The sequence below is a fragment of the Impatiens glandulifera genome, chromosome 8, assembly GCF_907164915.1.
Source record: "Impatiens glandulifera chromosome 8, dImpGla2.1, whole genome shotgun sequence".
Lineage (NCBI taxonomy): Eukaryota > Viridiplantae > Streptophyta > Magnoliopsida > Ericales > Balsaminaceae > Impatiens > Impatiens glandulifera.
In genome coordinates, this window is record NC_061869.1 from 2154631 (window position 1) to 2177255 (window position 22625).

Consider the following 22625-nt stretch of genomic DNA (forward strand, 5'->3'; position numbering starts at 1 on the left):
TATTATAAAACTCCTTCAATTACTGACTTAATTTAGGATAATGTCATGCTCATGAAATGCAACTATTTCTTTAGTAATCAAATTTCAGTAAAAATATACAAACACAAAGATATCGAATCCTTTCATAGATAAACTCGATAAGTTTTCAGAATCCCATTTGTTTCATCCACAACGACCATTTAACAGCTTCGAGAATCTCATCGTTATTCCTCAACGCAGTAATCAAATTAACATAAGTTATTCGATCCGGTTCAATCCCCTGTTCTCGCATTTCCTTCACAATCCCAACCGCATCTTCAACCTTTCCTGCGATTCCATAAGCTTTTATCAACGTATTATAGCTACAAACATCCATTCTCATTCCAGACTCTTTCAATTCATTCAAAACATCGCCAACTTCTTCAATCCATTTCTTTTCACCATATATGTTCATCATAATGTTATAACTATATACATCAGCTCCACGACTCCTCAACTTCTCCAAAACGCTCTTGAAATCCTCCATCTGATCTTCTTTCCCATACGCATCAAGCATACAGTTATACGCTTCCAGCGAAACACTGAAACCGTCGAATTCCATCTTCTTAACTGTCGAAGACATGTTCTTTAAATACTTGCTTCTTCCATAAGCAGCGATCATTGTATTATATGATATCACATCAACCATTCCTCTTCTTTTCGCTAAAAAGAACACCTTCCTAGCCTTAGCAAAAAGCTTCGCTTTGCAATAAGTGTTCAGAATAACGTTGAAAGTAGTGCTATTCGGGATAAACCCGTTCTGAATCATTTCGTCGAAAATTGTCGACAGCTCGTCAACGGGTAAGGCGCGAGAACAGCAGTTTATAACGCAGTTGTACATTTCCTGATCCCATGAAGTTCGAACTTTCAAGATTTTGTAGTACAGATTCTCTAACTTTGTCTGCAATCCTAGTTGCTGATAAGTTCGAAGCATATCTCGAAGAAGATAAACGTCGGGAACTATACTCGGTTTTTGTTTCTCCATCGTTTCGAGTACTGAACAGGCTTCTTTAAGCAGACCGGCCTTAATGTACATTCTCACAACGATACTGAATGCGATCATGTCCAGAGCTATTCCAGAGGATTTCAGCTTCGAATATAAATTCTCTCCTTCCTTGAATTTCTTCACAATCGTATAAATATCGATCATCGTGCCCACGATATGCAGGTTCGGCTTGTCATCGTCTTTCGGCATTTCGTTGTATATCTGCACAGCTTCCTCAAAGAAACCTGAGTCCTTACAAGAACATATCAACAGATGGTATAAATTATCCTGAAAAGTTTTATCCTTCCACTTTCTTTCGTGAAGAATTTTTAACGCGTGATCGACCAAACCATGTTTGACATAAGCCATGACGACGCTAGAACACGAAGTTTGATTAGTCAAAACATGATCGTAAAAAGAACCTCGTACAATCAATGGAAATCTGTCAAATCTTTCTGCTTTCTCGTATGCCTGTAAGAGAATCCCAAGAATAGAAGCGTATTGACATCCAATCTTCACCATATCGTTGAGAGTCGATGCGACAGAATCTTCGTCTGCGTATTTCACTTGTAATTGAATCATTGTATACAAATTTGAGGAATTGGGCTTAAAGCCTGCAGCTTTAAGCTGCTGGTAGTGAAATAAAGCTTCTTTATAATTGTCTGTTCTTCCCCAACCTTCTATCATGGATCTGTAAGTGGTTTCATCTGGTTCTAATCCGAGATCTCTCAGATTGTTGAAAACTCGTCGTGCTTCAATCATGTTTGATTTTTTCCCGTAACCAGTTATGAGAGTATTGTACGCAATGATATTAGGAGGAAATCCAGATTCTTGCATTGAATTCAAAACCATCTCAGCTTCTTCCATTTTGCCTTGTTGACAATAAGCATTCAACAAAACCAACCAATTCTCCTTATTCAAAGCAATCCTGTCCATTTTAAGAACTCTAATAGTTTCCTCTGTTTTCTCATACAAACCTAAACGCGTATAAATGGTAATCATCGACGAATAAGCAGATTCACATCTGATTCCCAATACCCTCATTTTCACAAAGGTGAATTCCGCTTCATTAAGATTTCGACATTTCTGATAAATGCTCATCAGCATACCAAATGTAGCTTCATTAGGTTTTATCCCTTTATCCAACATCATAACAAACCATTTTGAAGCTACAGCTGAAATCGAATGCTTAAAACAAGGGTAAATAAGTGTATTGAATACCTGATAATTGAGTTCACAACCTGAAACGTTAACCATCTCGTCTAATAACTTTTCAGCAGCATCCCAATCGCGTTTCCTGCCTAGTATACGAAAGGCTAGATTGTAAGCATTTGTGTTTTGTCTCAACTTTCCATTTCTTCTCATCCAATTGATAAATTCTAGAGATTTATCGTCGTCTTCTACAGACCTTTCCATCTGTTTCAAGACTGTATTACATCGCTCAACGCTCAAATTCTCCCCGTTCTCAACAATGGAAGCAATATCATTCTTCTTCTTATAGGCTGTAATTCCATTTTTCGGACTTCTTCTAACTCTAGGATGCCTTTTCTTATCGATATCAATGCTATCATCTTCATTGATACAAATAGTTGATCCATCTCGGCTGAATTGAGGTGAATCAGAAGACACCTCGAGATCCAACCGAGAAACCCTAATACGGTTCAATTTACAGATAGGTTTGGAAAATACAGAAATGGAACAGGGATCGGAGAGCTGAAAAGCAGCAGTATCTATGAGATTAAGCTTTCTGTATTCAAATGAATCCAAAGTAATCGAGAAATTGAAAGATGCCATGAGTATGATAAATTCAGCTACCTTATTGCACAAGGCTGAAGAAATTCCGCGAAGTTGAAGTTCCACATCGCCGCAATCAGTAGAACTGGTGTCGGCGGAAGGATGAATATTGATCAAAGATCATTAAAGAATGCTAAAATTGAAGAAGAAGAAGATGAAAATTATGAATCGAGAGAGATTACACAATGTTGTATGTAGGAGGAGGATAATGGAGACTGAAGCAGTGGACTACAATAACCGTTATTCCACTTCAAGCACCTGTACAAAAAGAATCCAATTTTTTCGATTATTTATTGAACAAGTTTATAAACGGTTCAAAACTCGGTTGAGTCGATTTATAATGTTTCGTCGGTTTTTATTTCATTGTTTTGGTCGGTTTTATATAGATTCGATTCTTTTTTATTTTTTTTTCGATTTTGTTTACACCCTAATTTATCCCTAATTTATGTTTATCAATTTTCGGGATGGGAGCGTGAATTACGACATGTTCCCCTCAAACAACTGAAAATTATGTTAGGAATCATTATTGAGCTATGAGCCTCTTTCCCGAATTATCTGGTTGAAAATAAACCGTCAAACCTTTAATGATTATAATAGTTCGATTCGTATAATTCATAATGATATGAATCCAATAATATAATTTTAACTTTTGGGTCAAATGAATTGAATTGTATTCTAGTAACAAAATTGCGAAACTGAAAATCAATTTCCTTCGTCATATCATGTGGTGGATAATCTGAAATGAAAAAAATAAAATAAATTTTGAAAGAAAAAGTTATGAATACGAGCGTCTTAAATGATTTATGTTATACGCGTTCACCTCAATCCGAAAAAGATGGACTTGTACGAGATAAAAAATTTCAATCTTATTAGCATTTAAAATTATTTTTTATTGTTTTTCTTCCATTTGGTAACGTTTAAACACGTTTTGCGTTTTTTATAATAAAAGTTAATATTTTTTAAAAGAAAATAAAAAATACTGTAATATAACTTTAACTACTCTCCTCATTTTTATTATATATCTAACTTAAAATTGAATCTTTAACATTATTTAATTTTATCAATCTTTGTAAAAAAATAACTTAAACACCTAATAGTAAAATGATAAAAGTTAGTGATTAAGATACAATATCATAGGTTTGATTCCCTAATAAGATAATTCCAAGTGAATTTAACTAAGATTGTGCTAACTTTCTCTGTTTAATAAACAAAATTGTAAGAAAAAGTTTAAATTTATCCAATTTTAACTAAGAAGAAGGAAATTATTCAAAAACAGAACCATGATCCTCTAAGCCTCAAGGAAAACTAATTCTCAACTTCCATCCCCTGCTGCTAAAATAGTCATCACCAACATCATTATCTTCACATATATAAAACAAGAATTCAGTTTGAGATTCTTGTTGAATATATTGAAGAATTGTGGTCGAATGAGTCATACAATAGACTACAAAATGAATTGATCCTTGACATAAGGGTCTTCTCATCAACATGGTCTGTCAATGTTGGTGTGTCATTCATCAAGATTTCTGTAAAGTTGTTCAAAATAGTCTTAAATTCATCTTTTTTCTCAGCCTCCGAGATCATACCTTCATCTTGATTCATTCCCAAATCCGAAACTTCATTAACAAACTCATCTTCTTTTTCATGTTGCCCGTCAATCTTAAGTGAAGATGATGATGATAATGATAATGATGATGATCCGGAGCTAGAAGATCCCTCTGGACTTTCAAATAACAGCGAGTCTGTTATAACATTAGACTTTTCTCTCAGAAAGTTAAAAAACTCAACATGTTTGTTTATTACTCCTTGAGAACACTGCAGAAAATGTTGCCTACAAAAATCCACATTTTGTATCTCAGCAAAAATGAATACAAATCAAAGATTCGTTTTTTACAAAGTTTACCTGTGAGAACTCGCTTGTCCATGTGTAAAATCCTCTGTTAACTTCCATATTGTATGCCTTTTAGGCTCTAGATTTGTCTCCTTGTAGAAAAGCGGTTTCCTAGCTATCTACAATTCATTCCATTTCATAGTATCATTGCACAAAGAACCATTTTCAAAAAAACTAAAGTAATAACAACAGACAGTGAATGTTAATGTTTACCACAAGAGACAAGGATCCAGGTCCAGTTTCAGGGCAGTGAACATTCAAAGACAGTATATCCGACCAAGAAATCTCTATCTTACTCTTGAAACCACCATCAAGAATCTCCCAGACAAGTTTTCGTTTCGAAAAGTAGTATTTAACAACTAAATCACTTTCCAATCTTGAAACATACTGAAACCAAATATATATAAATTAGAACCAAATCAGGGTTTTAATTTTCATCAAAATCTAAATCATTACCTCCCAGTTGCCAATTCTTAGTAGGAAAGCAGGGAAATTGGAGGCCTTGACACTTCCATTGTACTTCTTCTTCTTCTTCTGGTTTTGAATTGGTGTGCCATTATCAACATTTCCTTGAGAAAGCCTCCTTTGTATCAAATCCAACAATGAAGAACTCTTCCTCAGTCGCAATCCCAATGCTTTAGGTTCATCCAGTATGTCGATCTGTGAAGGTGAAAACTAAGACTATATGTAATTAAACCAGACAAATCAAGCAGGTAAATAAATAAAATTCTAACCTTGTCTGAATTCATTGAAGAACAGTACTTGAATCGTTTGTTAACTGGACCATCTTCAGCTCCCCTGAAATTATCCATAAAATCTGTGTTTTCCAATAATCTTTTGAAGGGGGGATTCTGCTCCTAAATATAATTGACTTTCAAATGCAGTAAATTTAAATTCACTCCATAAAAAACAGATTATTCATTATAGTCTTACTATATTCTATAAAAATGAGTTTAATATATTCAGATTTACCAAATAAAATACCCATCATACAATTCCTGTAATCTAAATAATATTATTATTATTATTATTGCAAGATTCTGATTACAAACAAACCATCACCACCACTACAATTGATACCACCTTTTTATTTATTTTTTATTTTATAAAAAAATAAATATTAATCAAAGACCGTTGCAAGCGGTTAATCCGCGCCGCCAGTCCATTATAATGAGAGTGGCGGCGCAATGAGCGAGCGCTCCTGCGACAACAAGAAGGTGAAATATCTGATGGCTATGACCGGCAATATCGAATAAACCTGGTTTCCATCTTTCGGGGAATCTTGTGACATAAAACGCAGCCCCGACGCCGTAACAGAGACCCATTAGAAGTTCGTATGTGAGTGCGGCTAGAATCTGGGGGTGGCGCCAGAATAGGAAGATTGCATGGGCGGCCGGAATGACGCCGGAGAATCCCATGGTTAGGAAGAGGGATGCTCGGAAAGAACGGAATTTGGGAGATGAAAAGACGGGTGCGAGGAGAGTTATAATGGCTAGGATTCCTAAGAGGGTGATGGAGGAAAGGTAGAAGAGACGGGCTTGGGGATTGCAGGAGAAGGCGTAGTGGATTGGGGCGAAGAATGAACAGATTATCATTATGGAGATGCCGACGTAGTCTAGGCGCCAGAAGAAGAAGTTGAATTGTTTTGAATGGCATGCGAAAAGATGGGATAATGAACTGCAGATTAAACAGGACATTGCACCTCCAAGGAAGATGAACCATGGCCATTCTGATATTGATAGAATCATGTAATCGTATCCCTTCATATTCAACACCGATGAATCTCCTATGTTTGTCTGTGTTAAACAAAAACGCAGCCAAGTTATAACTTATAGTGTATTTGTAATGCTTATAAAGATGTAATGTGGCATCTAATATAATGAGTGAAAACTTAAGTGTTACATGAAATCACTCAGGTAACATAATGCATGAAAGCGTAAAAATTTATGTGGTAGAGTAAGAATTGATGTTGAGTTTGAGTAGTCACTTATATGTAATAAATTTAATGCATGAAATCAGTTGAATTCGAGTATTCAAATTAAAACTATCTACGAAAAAATATTTATAGTTGCATATTAGAGTATTGTGAAGTTTAAGTTTATAATTTGGTATATATGGTAAAAAAAAAAAAGTTTATGTAACATAATCTTATACTAATTTTGTTAATAAAATAAAATTTTTATACAATTTTTATATGTTTAAACTAATGTCAAAAGTGGTAAAGAATAACAATTATTTTAGTAAGAAGATGTTTTTTTCCAGTATTTTTTTTCCTAAAAAAACTTATTTGATAAATATTTTTAAAAACTACTTTTTTGGGTTAAATTATTAAAATATTTTATAAATATTTTAATTTTCTCTCTTTTTTAGAGTTAATATTTTGAGTAAATTTGATATTTAAATATATAAAAAGAGTGATTAAATAATTAATAAATAATAAAAAATTTTAGATAAAATGATGGTTGAGTTTTAGGATAAAATTTTGAAAAAATAAAAATAAAAACACATCAAACAAGCCCTAAGTGTATTTAGGCATTTGAATGATAATGAAACAATCAATTATTTAAGCAATCATCACCTTCTTCAATCCAAATGATATTATATATTTGGTTATCATTAAAAATTAAAACTTATATGATTTTTCATGATGCATCAAATAATATGAAAGCGAAAAAGGAAAGATAGATGTCTACTTTCATTTGCACAATAATGTTCATGTTGGAACCATCGAAAAAATTATTATTGTTTCTATTAATTTCATTCTCTTTTTTGTTTCTTTTCTAGAATAGTGAGTTCTAATAATTACTTATTGTCACGGAAACCCATCACTTTACAAAGATGCCTAGATTATATATATATTTACTTTTTAAACTATAAGAAAATTTGGTAATACAGTATAAATAACCCGGTTATAGGAATTAGAGATCGTGTTATATCGATTTGTGAGAGAGAACAGAAAAACAAAAAATAATCGATAGCAGACGATCTCAACTGAGTTATAAGTTTTGGACTCAGGTAAATAGGGTCGGATCTGCTGTACCGCAACCTATTCCAATTGCTGTCTTTATCTACTAAAACATCTGAGTCCCCGTACTCAAGGAAATTTTAGCATTAGCTGTAATATATTTATTTTTATTATTTTATACGGTAAAATAATGATATGGTCCTTAATTTTATAAAAAAAATTAATTTTATTCATTATTTTACTTATCTAATTTTAAAAAATTATAAAACCTATTATACTAACTTTTAAATCCTAAATTTGTCCTATTAATATTATAATAATAGTATAATTCTGAAATAGATTGTAATTATAGTTACTAATTCAGTTTACAGAAAACAGATTTCCACTAAAAACGGTTAGCGAGAATAACAGCACATGCATCCAAGCATCTAATTCACGCTTGAAATGGGTCCCACACTTTTAACTAATTGCATGACACTTTCGGTTTGTAACTGAATAACTTTAGAAAACACGCAATGAAGAAGAAAAAAAGTTCACCTGAAAGGACGACGACGATGATGAAGAAGAATCCGTAAGATTAGCGTTTCCAATCCTTCTGTTCATCGTAAAACTTGCATCCGACGTCGGTGGTACTGGAATCGCCAATCTGTACAGAGACTTTAATTCATCTTTTTCCACAATCGGAATAACAAATTTTCATCACAGAATCGAAGAACGTGAAAATAATTCATGTAATTTTACCTAGATAGACTGTAACGAGCCATCTCGTAATAAGACATTGTTTTTCCCGTCGAACTCATCACCGTAAGCGCTAGAAATATCATAAATCCTCCTAAATGCCTACAACAGAGCAGAAACAGAACACGGATTTCCAAAATTTCAAATAAATCAAAATCGGTGATGAAGAACTGAAGATTAATTATAACGTACTTACGTCCAGATGTTGAGAGTCTCGTTGTGCCAAGAAAACACGCTGAGAATCGTATCCTTAAGCGGCCATTCACATCTGTAATGATCGAGAATGAACTCATTATCCTTTAAATAATCCGGCAAAGCGTCGTAGCTGACCAATCGTCGCTTCATTTTCTCGTCTCTCCGGCCAATAACCGTATCGCCTCGACATTTTCTCTCTTCCACGTTGAAGAGACTCTTCTCGCTCATTCGTTCTCTCCTTTTCATTTACTGCCTGGAAACCACTTCTGTTTCCTTCGGCCGTGATTTCAGCCGGAATTTCTGCTTTCTTCTCCGGCGAGCCTAGTCCGAAACTCCCGCCGATCTCTCTCTCTCTCTCTCTCTCTCTCTCTCTCTCTCTCTCTCTCTCTCTCTCTCTCTCTCTCTCTCTCTCTCTCTCTCTCTCTCTCTCTCTCTCTCTCTCTCTCTCTCTCTCTCTCTCTCTCTCTCTCTCTCTCTCTCTCTTTGTTTCCGTTCACTATAGATCGGAATTTGAATATTTATAAATGAAATTGAATATTTTCTTACAAGCTTATATGTAAAGGAAATTTCCTTTTTCGGAATTATTATATCATTTTTTTTTATACAATTTTCTATCAATAATTGTCTATTCATTTATATATTATTAAGTTTGTGATAGAAAACATGGTAAACACTTAATAGATAACTAATCTACATATTTAGCAAAATATACTTAATTAGTTAGTTAAGTAAAATCGTCTTAATCTAGTTAACTTAAAGAATAAAACTAATTTCTGTATTTAAGAAAATATATCTAATTAGTTAGCTCAAAGTTAAACCATCTTCACCTAACTTACATAAAAGAACAATCTTTCACGTTTAATTCTCGTGACAGAACATTTAAATTTAAGATCATAGTAAATAGAAAATAAATGTTGATTGCAAAAAATATTATGCATATTAAATAGTTTGAAGGGGTTATATACTTATATGCTCATACTTACTAATTATTTGATGTTTGATATTCGGTTAGAATTGCCCAATTTCTATATTTGTGGTAATATTAAATACTACTTCACTTTGTTTGATGACCAAACAATTATTGTTTTTTTATTTACTTTTTTTTCTTCTTCTAAACTTAAATTTGAATATAACTCACAAGGTAATATCAATAATAATAATAATAAATTAACTATTTGTGAACATAATTTAACTAGGACACAATAAAAATAATGACGGGTTAATCTTGGTTTGGAGAGTGTATCTTCGTCACAGATCCTCGAACCCCTACTATATATCACGTTCCCTAACAATTTTTTTTTATTTATTTATCATTCTCTTATTGTTCTTATCATTCTCTTCTTGATTGTTGTTTTATTACGGTGCATCAAATATTTTTTTTAAAAAATAATATTTATTTTCAATAAAAAAAAACATTTCCTTCATACTTTAATAGTTAATCTTAGAAAAAATAGAATATGGAGAAGAAAAAGAGATGAAATACCTGTCTTAGAAAAATGATAAAACTCATTTTTTTTCTCTTTTTTAAATTTTTATCATTTTGTTTCAACTTCTATTTTTCTATTATATAGATCATTTAATAAAAAATGACACTCAGTGTTTTATAATCAAATCTATACATTTAATAAGTGGAGTATTATTTTTAAATAATATTCTACACCAATTTAAACTTTTATTATTAAAATATACAAATTTTGTTATTCAACCAAATTGTAAGTTAATCGACTCATTTTGTTTTAAAGGGTGAAATCCCTATAATTAATATAACTCTAATTTAAATTATTTAAAATAATATATCTTATGATGTAACAATGAGTCTGCAAAGAGGAGACCAAAATAGTTAGTTGTTAAGGGAGATGAACAAACCTTTCAAGTTGGTTTAATAAAAAAATCATATGAATTATTTTTTAAAAAAATCTTTAGAAAACAAAATCAAAGTGAGGTCAAATTAAACTAATTAATTGTTGAAGCAACTTTTATGAAAAAAATAATGGGATTACACATTTGTTCTGATAAATTTAAATAATCATGTATATTAAAATAACAAAATAAAAATAAAAAATAAAAAACGTTACTAAATAGATTAGCAGACTCGTATATACTTTAGAAAAACGATGAGTTAAAACGTAACAATATTATCATAAATAATACAAATCGGATGACAACGATCGATAACAATAATTTGTATTATTATTTATAATACTTAGCAGTTGAAAATGATAAAAGAGATTATTTGAAAATGTTTATTAGTAACAAGTACAGGAGGAGTTAGTTCATTGATTCAAATAAATCAAGAAATTGAGTTCCATTTCGTCCAATCATGGCAAATCACACATTCTTTATTCTTCAAGAAAGTCATCTTCTTCATTTCCTCACACTAATCCTGTTTTCCTTTTCCATTACCGTCTTCTCCCGCCCGCCGCCGCTATCCCCACCGCCACCGCCACCGCACTCCAATTCCATTCATAACTTCCGGCCACCGCACTCCAATTCCAGTCATTACAAAACCCAAAACTTCCTGCCACCGCCACCGCCCCCACCACCTCATTCCAATTCAACTTCATACTTCCGGCCTCCGCCGCCGCCCCCACCGCCGCTACCCTCCATGTCCATTCATAATTCAACTCCTCCACCGCCGCCCACCACCTCGTCGTTTCCCCCACCACCGCCGCCGCCGCCGCCGCAGCAATCAAGAACAAGTCATAATTCAACACCATACATTCAACCGCGACCAACAACATGGCCAGATCGTCCACAATTCATTAACGACGTAATAGAAGCCTTAATAAGCTCCGGCGATTTCAGTCAAATGGGAATGCTACTCTCCGCCGCCGTAGCCGCAACTCCATTACTCATATCCCTAGCTCTCCCTGTACCATCTGCAACCATCTTCATACCAAGCAACGCAGCCATGGCACATCTCCCAGCTAGATTCGATCCATTCTTAATCCCATACCATATAATTCCCGGTCCGCCGCTCTCTTTTTCCGATCTCCGCCGTCTTGGATTACATGCAAGGCTTCCGACCCTTCTCCCGTCAAATTCCATTCTTGTTACCAACAATTCCGTCTCTAATTTCACCGTTGACGATTCACAAATCGTCCGGCCGGATCTTTTTCATAATGCTGCTGTTACTGTTCATGGTACCAAGAACATTCTTGATTATTCAATCTATGGGGCCGGAGCTTTACTTATCTTGTCGCCGCCGATTAATCAGAACTTACCGCGGGTGGGTACATTGGATTGCGTTGGATCTGGCTCGGAAGCGACGACTGCCGGCCACCGCCGCCGCAATGGGGCGGCGATTTTCTATTTGTTGGTATCATTTTGTATTGTATTTCTTTTACATGTGTAAATATTTTTTCTTGATTTTCTTGGTATCAAGTCATGAACCCTAAAAAGGCAATATAATTGGCATGCAAATCATTCATGACTAGTTAGTTTTCATTAGAAATTAATAATTCACATGTTTGTATAGATGAGATTTAAATTTTTAAAAATTTATGTTTAAAAGAAAAAATATAGTTTTGACATATTAGTTTAATAAATTCAAAGAAAAATATATTGGTTCAGGGCCTATTAAATTCCTAAATTCTAAAAAAACAAAATATAAATTTGATATGTTAAATTTTAAATTATATATATATATATATATATATATATATATATATATATATATATTAGTTTAATTCACTAAATTATAAAAAAAATATTAGTTCACTATTTTAACTTTTTAAACTAAAAAATTATTGGTTTAACATATTAACCGTGTTGTAATTATCAAATAACAAGATATTTTTGTTTAAAAAATATATTAAAATTACAATTTCAAACTAAAAAATGTAAAATTAATAATGATAAATTAATTAGTTTGAAATTTTACTTCAGTTTTAATTCCCAACTATTTAATTAAATGTTTATACAATCAAATTCCAATTTTATGGTTATTAAATAAATAGTAAATAATTTTGCAAACTGAAATAATTATATTTAAGAAATCAAGTGTAATATTTGAGAAATTAAAATTATCTAATTCAATTTAGAAGAGTATTAATTTTATATAAAATTAGAAGAATAATAATAATATAGTTTTCCCAAAATTCTAGAAAAAAAAAGAAAGAATTGGACCCATCTTGAAATATACTTGGAAAATTATGAACCATCCGAAAAGATTATTATTTAGAAAATATAGTACTGTTTTTTTATAAGTTTTTTTATTTTATTTTTATATATAGTGTTTTAGTAGGGCTTTGTCATGTAATTGGGCCTTGTCTTTAAGAATATGCTGGACTACACGGTAAACCCAGAAGTTTAAATTTTCTAAAACTATAGCCCATTTTAATACCCTATTCTTTGATTCAAATGCTTGAATATAATTTTTTTATCGGAATGTTGGAGACATAAGGTCTTATAAATAAATAATACCATTTAAGAATCACTTAAACTTATTTATGGAGTTTGTAGTAGGTAAAATCTCAAATGATGTAAAATATATTTTATTTAACCAATGCTTACTATAAATAAATGTTAATTTAGGTAAATTACATCAATCAATTGAGTGTGTCAGTTAAATACAATTTTTTAAACTATTATTAATGAGTTAACTATAGTAGGATTATTTTTTTTCTTCTATTAGATGCCCCAACTTTGGCTTAAGAAAAGAAGGAGTATCTATGAAATGAGTGCCCGTAAGTCCTTTCGTTGAGTTACGGATGTGCTCCCATCACTTTAGGGGCGGTGGAAGCTCGACTAGGAAGGTTTGGAGGGAAAGAGAATAATAGAAAATGGTTCAGGCAAAAGGATATAAATGAGAATCGTTTTAAAGTAAAAGCATTAAAAAATTGATAAAAAACATTTTAAAAAAAGTATAACACTAAATAGTTCACCGTGATCAAACAAAAAAACAAATTTTAACGAGCACAGAGATCTTCAAGAACATCAATAAATTTTCCAACTGCCTCAACTGATTACCCAATGAAACTTCCCGATTGTCATAATAATAGAAGTATGAATTAAACGCATTAGTCGATAATGATCACTGAACGTTCTACGGTTTCTTTCAAGCCAAATGGTCCACCAGAAGATAATCGGGATAGGGGCCTAACGACTCAGACCAACTAAACTCACCGTCTCTATCCACACTTCCCAACAACTAACGATGGATTCCGGCATAACCCACTGAATACCAATCATGTTCCATAATATATAAGCTCCAAATCGCAATCACTCCATCATAGTGTAAGAGAAAGTGAGGCGTCGACTCTATCTCTTTATGACACATTCTCAATGACTTTCCATAATACAACTTTTTTCATACATTTATCATCTGTCAAAATCCCTCCATGCATGACACTCCATCTAAAATCTAAAGAATGAGATTTTCAATGAGAACTTGGAGTCCCACAACTTCTCCCATATGAGATTGTAAGAAACATTCTCCTCAATTAAAGAGTAACAATGACTAACTTTAAAATTATCAATATCTTGCCAACACAAAATATCACACAAAGAATGATTCACCTCTTTACGCCCCCACCAAGTTCAATACTTTATCATGTGAAACTAACTCTTCAACATTTAGTCTTCTCATATATCTGATTCTCATTGTAAAACCATTAGAACTCGCGTCAAACATATTTTTGACTGTAGCATCTCTACATATAGCAATCGAGGCAAGGGTCGGGTACGATGAGGAAAAACTTTTGACACTACACCATACGTCATTCCAAAAACTAATCGAAGAGCCATCGCCAATCAAAAATCTACATGTTCTACCACTAAGAGAGTTATTTATTAAAAAGAATCAAAGATTAATATATATCTAAAAGTGAGGTGTAAAACTAACATAATTAAAGCATTTAAAATTCTGAACTTATGGCACTAATTTTCTCTGATATAATAAACTTTCATTTTAAAAAAATGAAAGCATTTGCTTTACTCTACTTTTTACTTTTTCTTATGATGCAGATTCTTTCTTTTTATTTTGTTCTTTATTATTTTAGGTTACAAAAGGCCAATTATTCTTTCTGACTTTGTGTCCATCTTTCTTTCCTCATTAATATAAATATATTATATTTAAAAAATAATAATAACATTATCTCCTCCACCAAAAAACAAAAAGGCCCAACAAAGATTCGGCTTTGTGATTTTCCCACAATTATTCTTAAATGTTTTTCAAATCATATCCACATAGACATTTTCCTAAATAAGATAATCCTCCAAAACATTATTTATATATATTTATGTAGAGAAGTGGGCACCCAAAAAATTGTCAACTTATATATATATATTCTTCAACTTAATTATTTATGCTAATTAATGATTCCCAATATTGCATTTGAAATATTAAAAAAGAAATGTCTTTAATTTTAAGCCAATCAAATTAAGACCCTAGGAGTCCTAATGGTTTTACACGCCATTTCTTCCAATCTTACTAGAATATTATGTGGGAATGTTAGATATTGTCCAATCATATTTTAAGCTTGAAAAGGTTCTTTGGAATATTTTTTTTTTTATTATATATTTCAATTAAATTAAATTTATTTAGTTCAAATCATCTGTTTAAATATTTAACACACCAATAATCAATAACAAACCAGTTTAACAAGTACAGATTACAAAGTGTCTAAAAAAATGTAAAAAATTGATATTTAATCAACTTATGGTAGATATCCCTATCAATATAGAAAAAAATATCCCTTTTTCATATTGTGCATTTCTCTTGATAGTTTAAGTTTGTTTAACAAAATTGTTGTTTTAATTTATTTTCTCACCCTTAAAATTAATAATAATGTTTCTAAGCATTATTTTTATTGGTAAATTAATGTTTTCTTTTTGTATTTTCATAATCAATATATGTTTAGAATTTAAATAAGGACCATTTATCCTTACATGGACCATTTATCCTTATCTCTTCATTAATGTTCTTAATAAAAGCTTGTAAATTAGGAATTCTTATTAGGTCATCTGATTAGGCCTATTTGAAATTTTGGACATCTTCTTTCAAACCTAATAATTTGAAATTATTTATAGTTAAAATTCTACAAAATAATGCTTTGTCTTAACGGTTTCAAACACTGTTAAATTATAATTTACATAAAATTTACATATAAAAAATAGAAATCATTAGTATGTTCGCACCAAACAATGACTAATTTTGGGTATCAATCTTAATATATTTTTTAAACCTTATTGATGATATCAACTTCAATTTAAAGTATTTTAAGTGATAATTGAATCTTAAACTCTAGTATTTTAAAAATCACTTCAGTTAATGAACTATCTTAATGGGTTGAGTATCAAATTTAATATACAAATATATATTTTAAATTTGTTTTAGGAACCTAGCACGAACCAATACCGAAAGTCATGATGATATTTCAACTTAAACGTTTTTATTGAGAATGAAAAACTCATACCTATGCTTTCTTAAACAAGACTCTAAAATTGTGTTTCCTTTGAATTGAAGAAAGAACATAAACAATACAACTAGCTAGCTGTTTTCTCTCCTCTAATATTATTGTAATGAAGAAAACTAGTTTGGGCCACTTGTAATAATAGCTGCATGGTGTGGCAATATGGTCCATCAATAATCCATTTTTCTTTGGTACAAAATTAACTAGCTGCATTATCTGATATTTTTCCTTTTCACTTCATAAAGAGAAAGAAAAAGAAAAAAAGGGCATCCATTTCAGATAAAGTGAAAGAAATGGTTCCCAACAAAGTGAAATAATAGAGTAAAGAGGTATTTAAAAAAAATTTATTTAAAAAATTTAACATAATCAAACATTATTTCAATATTCTAGTTTATTACCTTACTCACCTCATCAACTAAAATACTAAACATATATTTTATTTTATTTTATCATTATATATTAATATATTTTAAGTTTTTTTTACCAAACAAATTCTCATTCTCAAAATTATCACAAATCTTTATTTTTAAATAGAGAAATGATATGAATAAAAACAGATTCATGAATCCGAGTTGGGTGAGCTTGAAAAAAATTTGGGACGGCCTTACAAAAATAACGATAAAATTATAGATAAAATAAGAGTGTATAAATATAAATTTTGTCTTTTTTTTAATTTTTTTTGAGAAAAACAAATAATTTATTAAATTAAAAAATTTAAGAAATTAGGGGTGATTTCACATTTGTACCGTAAAATATATATTTTTTTTTGTTGCGCCCGAGTCCCTACTTAGATCCGTTCCTCAATAGGGAGGTGAAAAATTAAAAATTTAATAACCGAGAGAATTTTCAAAATTTTAATCTATTTAAGAAATGACACATTATTCCTTCAATTTTCTTGTCAATATTTCCTATTCCATATAATTTTTTTTTATAAATAATCCCAAACAAGTAAGAATTAAGACACATAGCAACCATAACAAGTCATCTCTCAAAATAGAAACCATTAAAATGGACCGTTCCTTCTCATCCTCAGATGTCTCCTTTTCTTTCTTTCCTTAAATAAAACCATAATTTAAAACATATAAGCGCATTTTAGTCAAACGGAACATAGCATGCGCATAATATCACTCTCAAATTCTGCGCTTTCCCACTCCTCACTGACAATCTGATTCGTTCGTCTCCTTCTTCTTTCCCTCTCCCATTCTTCCTTCTTCCCCCCATTGCTTGTTTCAATAACTGAATTCACTGATCATGATCATGTTCATCCATACCCAGTTCATCGTTTTCTCAATTATCCTCATGGCCTTTTCAATTCCTTCCTTCTCATATGAGCCTCGAAATCATGAAGGTAAGTACATAACATACACTGTTCTTGTTTGTCTCTTCTGTCTTTTTTGAAATATCGTTTCCCCATTGTAGTTGATGCTCTTATAGCAATCAGAAGGTCTTTTAATGATCCTCATGGATCTTTAAACAACTGGGATGAAAACTCTGTTGATCCTTGTAGTTGGGCTATGATCACTTGTTCCCTTGACAATCTTGTCACTGTTCTGTAAGTAATCAATCATAGTTTGATTATCATTTTTAAACAAACTATAAAAGTTCTTTCTTTGTTATAGAGGAGCTCCAAGCCAAGGATTGTCAGGAACTTTATCAGGAAGGATTGCAAATCTTACTAATCTTAAACAACTGTAAGAAATCATAATCTTCTTCTTCATTATGTTTGATTTCTCTCTTGTGTAAAATACCCTTTTTTTTTGTTTTTGGTTTTGCAGGTTACTGCAGAGCAATAATATCTCCGGCGGAATTCCGCCGGAGCTGGGGTATATACCGAATCTGCAGTCATTGGATCTGTCTAACAATCGATTCTCCGGTCACGTGCCTGAGTCTTTGGTTCTGATGAAGGGTCTTGAATACCTGTATGTACTTTCTTATAATGATATTGATTGGTCTGGTTCTCTATTTGACTCTTTGTATAAATTTTGTTTTTTTTTGGTAGAAGGCTGAACAACAATAACTTGTCTGGTCCTATTCCTCTGTCTTTATCTAAAGACCCTCAACTTGATTTCTTGTGAGTAATGATCTTGAATAGTTCTCATTGCCCTTTTTTTAAATTAAAAAAAAAACAAGTTTTCAATTTGTCAAAATGCCCTTCATTATTTAGGGACCTGTCTTTCAACAATCTCAGTGGGCCAGTACCTAAATTTCCAGCCAGAACATTCAAGTATGTGTTGGTTTATAATCTTATCTCTTTTCTGTCAACTGTAGTTTTTTTGATTTTGGTCATGTCAAATTTACCAGTTTGGTGGGTAATCCACTCATTTGTAAACAAGAAGATGAACCAGGGTGCTCTAATTCATCATCATCATCATCACCAGCAATCCCAATGTCTGTTTCTAAAGGAAAACCCAAATTGATCAAGTTGGGTCTTGCACTTGGGATCAGTATAACTCTAGTTTCTATCATCCTTCTTGTATTTGCTTGGTTTATTTGGATGAGAAACAGGAAGGGGAAACAGAGTATCTTAAATATGACTGGTTAGTCTATTGATCATATGATTTCTTTCCAAATTTAATGTTTGAATAAGATATCTTATGTTTGTTTTTTGTTTTTGGAAACAGACATACAAGAAGAAGGGGAAATAATAAGTTTAAGTATATGCAATCTGAGAATGTTCTCATTCAGAGAGCTTCAAACTGCGACAGACAATTTCAGTTCGAAGAACATATTAGGAACAGGGGGGTTTGGAAACGTGTACAAAGGAAAGTTAGTCGATGGAACAATGGTGGCTGTTAAACGTTTGAAGGATGTTATTGGGACAGCCGGAGAATCTCAATTCCGGACAGAGTTAGAGATGATTAGCCTCGCTGTTCACAGGAATTTGCTCATGTTAATAGGTTACTGCGCTACCACTAACGAGAGGCTGCTTGTCTATCCTTACATGTCTAATGGAAGTGTTGCTTATAGGCTGAGAGGTTAGTTTGTAATTTGTTATAGGTTGTTTGACAAATAAAATAAAGAAATCAAAGTGAAACTTGTATGAATTTGATGACAGAAAAACCGACGATAGATTGGAACACGAGAAAGAGAATAGCGATAGGAGTTGCGAGAGGACTTGTGTATCTACACGAACAATGTGATCCGAAGATTATCCATAGAGATGTGAAGGCAGCCAATATTCTGTTGGATGAGATTTATGAAGCTGTTGTTGGGGATTTTGGACTTGTCAAGCTACTAAACCATGAAGATTCGCATGTCACGACTGCGGTTCGTGGTACTGTGGGGCATATCGCGCCTGAATATCTATCGACAGGACAATCGTCTGAGAAAACCGACGTGTTTGGATTTGGTATACTTTTGTTGGAGCTTATAACCGGAATGAGAGCATTGGAATTTGGAAAGACAATTAATCAAAAGGGAGCTATTCTTGATTGGGTAAGTAGTTAGTTGTTGAATTGAACTAAAATATTTGATGTAACAAAATTAAATTTGATTTATTTCAGGTAAGGAAAATTGTGGAAGAAAAGAAGGGATTGGAATTATTGATGGATAAAGAGTTGGGAAGTAAATATGATAGTATAGAAGTTGTAGAAATGTTGCAAGTGGCTCTTTTATGCACTCAATATTTAGCGGCCAACCGTCCAAAGATGTCGGAGATTGTTCGGATGCTAGAAGGGGACGATGGGCTAGCCGAGAAATGGGCGTTGGCACATCATAAACATTATTCTAGTCGTGACTTGTTTATGATAGACAATGATATACAAGTTCATTCGTATGTTACCACGACGGTTAAACAAGAAACAAATGATTACGAGGATTCGAGTTCTTTTGGTTTGATGGATGGTGATCATTATGCACACTATGCCATGGAACTCTCTGGTCCAAGATAGATAGATTACATACATATGATAAGTACCCCAAAGGAAGGGAATTGGGAAGGGAATTTTTTGAAATTCTTCAAGTTTGTAATTTGTTCATCAAAATATTTTCTAAGGTGGTCTACTCTCTAATTAATGTAGTAATATGTTATATGTAATTAATCATATATGTAGGGTGTATTGTTTTTTTTTAAAACATTCAATGTTATTACTCAATCACTCGCAACTAAGTGGTAAACTTTATAGTAAAACGCAATAACTTATGATTATCGGTTCGAGTCTTTTGACCCATAGTGTGATAGGGTTTGTTGTTGGGTAAAGAGGAAGTTTTTACCACACTGAAAGTGACAATATGCTGCAGATGGTCTTGTAATTTGACTGTGGACCATCATCATATCCATCTACTAAGGATGAAAAGGAGAGTAAAATGTTGGAGCAGGCAAGTGGGGGTCAATATCTCTTTTTCAGTTTTTTTTACTCCTTTTGCAGGATCATGCGTTTCTTCCTTTTCATTTAAAACCCTATAAAAATGTATCATCATTTGAAATATTAATCTGAATTAGTTTTCAAATTTATTTTTAACATTTTCAATGCGTTTTGAAAACAGTTCCAAGGGAGAAGTAAACATGTCTTAAACTAATTCATGAAGTAGCTATAAAACAATTTAAAATTTTTTTTCTAATGTCATTATTATGTCGTGTTGTTGTACTTAAACGACTTCCATCATTTTCCTTATACATGGATATTAAAAATAACAAGGGTGACGACTTCCGTTTTAAACAAAGACATGCCCAAACATTTGAAGGATAGGATGTTCCATAGGCATTAAAATAACTTGCACTCGGTATCTTCCTAGAAGAAGACATAACATTAATGCCCTCTAATTTAATGTTCTCACATGGTGTCAAAACATTGCAGTTCAGATTTATTGCCACTTCCGACATTGTTGTCCCTCTGAAACCTATGAAGGAAATGTCACTCACTTTTACTTTTGATGGCTGCAAAAACCAAATTAAATACAATAAACACAACTAATTAAACTAACAATAACCACCACCAATGGCAGCACAATAATCTCCTATAACATAATTGATCAAATTTTTGTTCTTACATTTACATCACAATGAAAGACAAGTACATATATAATATATGAAACTCAAAATAAACTCAAACGAATTGTTCGTTGTTTTGTTGAATTTTGATGTTACTAAAGCAGAAAATGTCTTTACCGTCAGTATTTTCATTATTTTGAGGCGCGGTTATTTGGTTGTTTGTGATTGTAACGGCCGTGCAACTTGTTATGGCGATGTGATGTCTTGGTGGTTAAGTGAAGGATATGCTTTTGATAATTACGTTTTTGCATCCAAGTATCCATAATGTTTGTAGACCCGGTCTCGAATTTTGGGCTACCCTAGCCCCGGTAGAAAAAAAAGTTATCTAGTTGAAAATATTGATAAAAAAATTGTTTTTGGTGAGATTTAAACTCATATCCAAAAAAAATTTAAGTTTATATATTGAATCACTAAGTTACAATATTTTATGTTTAAAAAATCATAAATATTTCTAAATATCTTGTATGTTTTATTAAATGAGTTGCTATAAGGAATGAGCTACTCTAACATGTGAGGGCTTGCTGGGCTTATCTTAGGACCGACTCTGAACGGTAAGTGTTTGGTAAATAATGTATGAGTGATTTATTTAGAAATCAAGTGTGAAAGAAAGAAATTATACCATTAGCTTATTTTTGCATTCTCCCGGTCTCCACCAGTCATTAAAAGTGACCGAACCACGGTTTTCACCGAGGACAAACCCATTCACACTCGAGAATTAGGTTTTCGTTCTCACAATTATTAATGTTTTATTTGAAGTAAGTCTAATTTTTATTTCAATTACTCCATGACAAATGACAACAAACTAACTAAAGAATTAGGGTTGAACTTAAAAGTGTTCAATATTTGGTCTGAACCGAATATTCGATCGAATTCGAATTCACCGAATTCAAATAAACTGAATTCGAATTACACTTTCAGTTTTCGAATCGAATTCTAAACCGATTCGAATTCAAATACGATTTTCGGTTTGTTTTCGAGTTTAGATTTTAACTCGAAAACTAAACCGAAAACCGAATTCATTTTTTATATATTAAATTATCACAAGTCCCTGTTAAATCCCTAATATCCAGCCCAATAATTCAGTAAATTCATAATCCTATCTAGATATTTCAATACTAATATCACCACCGTCATATATTGTCGTCGTCAACACTATTTTACTTTCGCCCTTTAATCGTTGAATATTTGCAGTGAGTCACTAAGCTTAGTTTGCATGATTTATATATATTTTTTTATATAATTTAAGTAGATAAGATCTAATAATTTATTTATTTCATTAACTCTTTTAAAAAAAAATCTTTCATCTTATGGGTATGTGATTTTAATATTTGGTCTGAACCGAATATCCGATCGAATTCAAATAAACTGAATTCGAATTTAATTAAATCGGTTCGATTTTCGAATTTATTTAAAAAAATAAAAACTCGAAGAATCCGAACCAAAAACTCGAAAACCGAACTGATAAATACTTAATCTCTCGTTTAATGATTCAATTATTAATAAAATATAATTTAGTTTGAATTTTGTATTATTATTTTTCTTTAATTTTTTTTTTTAGCATAAATACCAAGTACAAAATTTGCACACAATGACGTGGAGGAAATCACCAATCACAATCAAAATATCCACAATGA

General features: G+C 32.0%; 4 protein-coding genes across 4 annotated transcripts; 1 reads left to right on the forward strand and 3 right to left on the reverse strand.

The window, feature by feature from the left end:
- On the reverse strand, positions 1-3022 carry LOC124911259 (pentatricopeptide repeat-containing protein At4g30825, chloroplastic). Its single transcript, XM_047451716.1, has one exon. The coding sequence runs from the start codon at positions 2795-2797 to the stop codon at positions 146-148; it is 2652 nt and encodes an 883-aa protein (XP_047307672.1). The 5' UTR covers positions 2798-3022; the 3' UTR covers positions 1-145.
- A 967-nt stretch (positions 3023-3989) lies between these two features.
- On the reverse strand, positions 3990-5593 carry LOC124911947. The gene is made up of 5 exons (XM_047452491.1): positions 5423-5593; positions 5145-5348; positions 4902-5075; positions 4701-4807; positions 3990-4628 (listed from the first exon to the last, which is right to left on the reverse strand). The coding sequence occupies exons 1-5, from the start codon at positions 5498-5500 to the stop codon at positions 4181-4183; spliced, it is 1011 nt and encodes a 336-aa protein (XP_047308447.1). The 5' UTR covers positions 5501-5593; the 3' UTR covers positions 3990-4180.
- A 90-nt stretch (positions 5594-5683) lies between these two features.
- Positions 5684-8951, reverse strand: LOC124911946 (heptahelical transmembrane protein 2). Its single transcript, XM_047452490.1, has 4 exons — positions 8588-8951; positions 8395-8493; positions 8191-8299; positions 5684-6484 (listed from the first exon to the last, which is right to left on the reverse strand). Exons 1-4 carry the CDS (start codon positions 8830-8832, stop codon positions 5813-5815), a joined length of 1125 nt encoding a protein of 374 aa, XP_047308446.1. The 5' UTR covers positions 8833-8951; the 3' UTR covers positions 5684-5812.
- An 8446-nt stretch (positions 8952-17397) lies between these two features.
- LOC124911662 (probable LRR receptor-like serine/threonine-protein kinase At4g30520) lies at positions 17398-20124 on the forward strand. The gene is made up of 9 exons (XM_047452171.1): positions 17398-17553; positions 17621-17692; positions 17777-17920; positions 18004-18072; positions 18166-18225; positions 18303-18538; positions 18623-18976; positions 19057-19436; positions 19505-20124. Exons 1-9 carry the CDS (start codon positions 17516-17518, stop codon positions 19889-19891), a joined length of 1740 nt encoding a protein of 579 aa, XP_047308127.1. The 5' UTR covers positions 17398-17515; the 3' UTR covers positions 19892-20124.
- The last annotated feature ends 2501 nt before the right edge of the window (positions 20125-22625 follow it).

What these genes read in the sequence shown, in the direction of transcription:
- LOC124911259 (XM_047451716.1), bottom strand. Translation starts at nt 2,797, where the DNA reads ATGGCATCTTTCAATTTCTCGATTACTTTGGATTCATTTGAATACAGA.
- LOC124911947 (XM_047452491.1), bottom strand. Translation starts at nt 5,500, where the DNA reads ATGGATAATTTCAGGGGAGCTGAAGATGGTCCAGTTAACAAACGATTC. An exon ending in CTTCAATGAATTCAGACAAG is followed by an intron (nt 5,349 to 5,422) that starts GTTAGAATTTTA and finishes TCACCTTCACAG; the next exon opens with ATCGACATACTGGATGAACC. An exon ending in CTGGATCCTTGTCTCTTGTG is followed by an intron (nt 4,808 to 4,901) that starts GTAAACATTAAC and finishes AATGAATTGTAG; the next exon opens with ATAGCTAGGAAACCGCTTTT.
- LOC124911946 (XM_047452490.1), bottom strand. Translation starts at nt 8,832, where the DNA reads ATGAAAAGGAGAGAACGAATGAGCGAGAAGAGTCTCTTCAACGTGGAA. An exon ending in GAGACTCTCAACATCTGGAC is followed by an intron (nt 8,494 to 8,587) that starts GTAAGTACGTTA and finishes GCTCTGTTGTAG; the next exon opens with GCATTTAGGAGGATTTATGA. An exon ending in GCTCGTTACAGTCTATCTAG is followed by an intron (nt 8,300 to 8,394) that starts GTAAAATTACAT and finishes GTCTCTGTACAG; the next exon opens with ATTGGCGATTCCAGTACCAC.
- LOC124911662 (XM_047452171.1), top strand. Translation starts at nt 17,516, where the DNA reads ATGATCACTTGTTCCCTTGACAATCTTGTCACTGTTCT. An exon ending in GACAATCTTGTCACTGTTCT is followed by an intron (nt 17,554 to 17,620) that starts GTAAGTAATCAA and finishes TCTTTGTTATAG; the next exon opens with AGGAGCTCCAAGCCAAGGAT. An exon ending in AGGGAGCTATTCTTGATTGG is followed by an intron (nt 19,437 to 19,504) that starts GTAAGTAGTTAG and finishes GATTTATTTCAG; the next exon opens with GTAAGGAAAATTGTGGAAGA.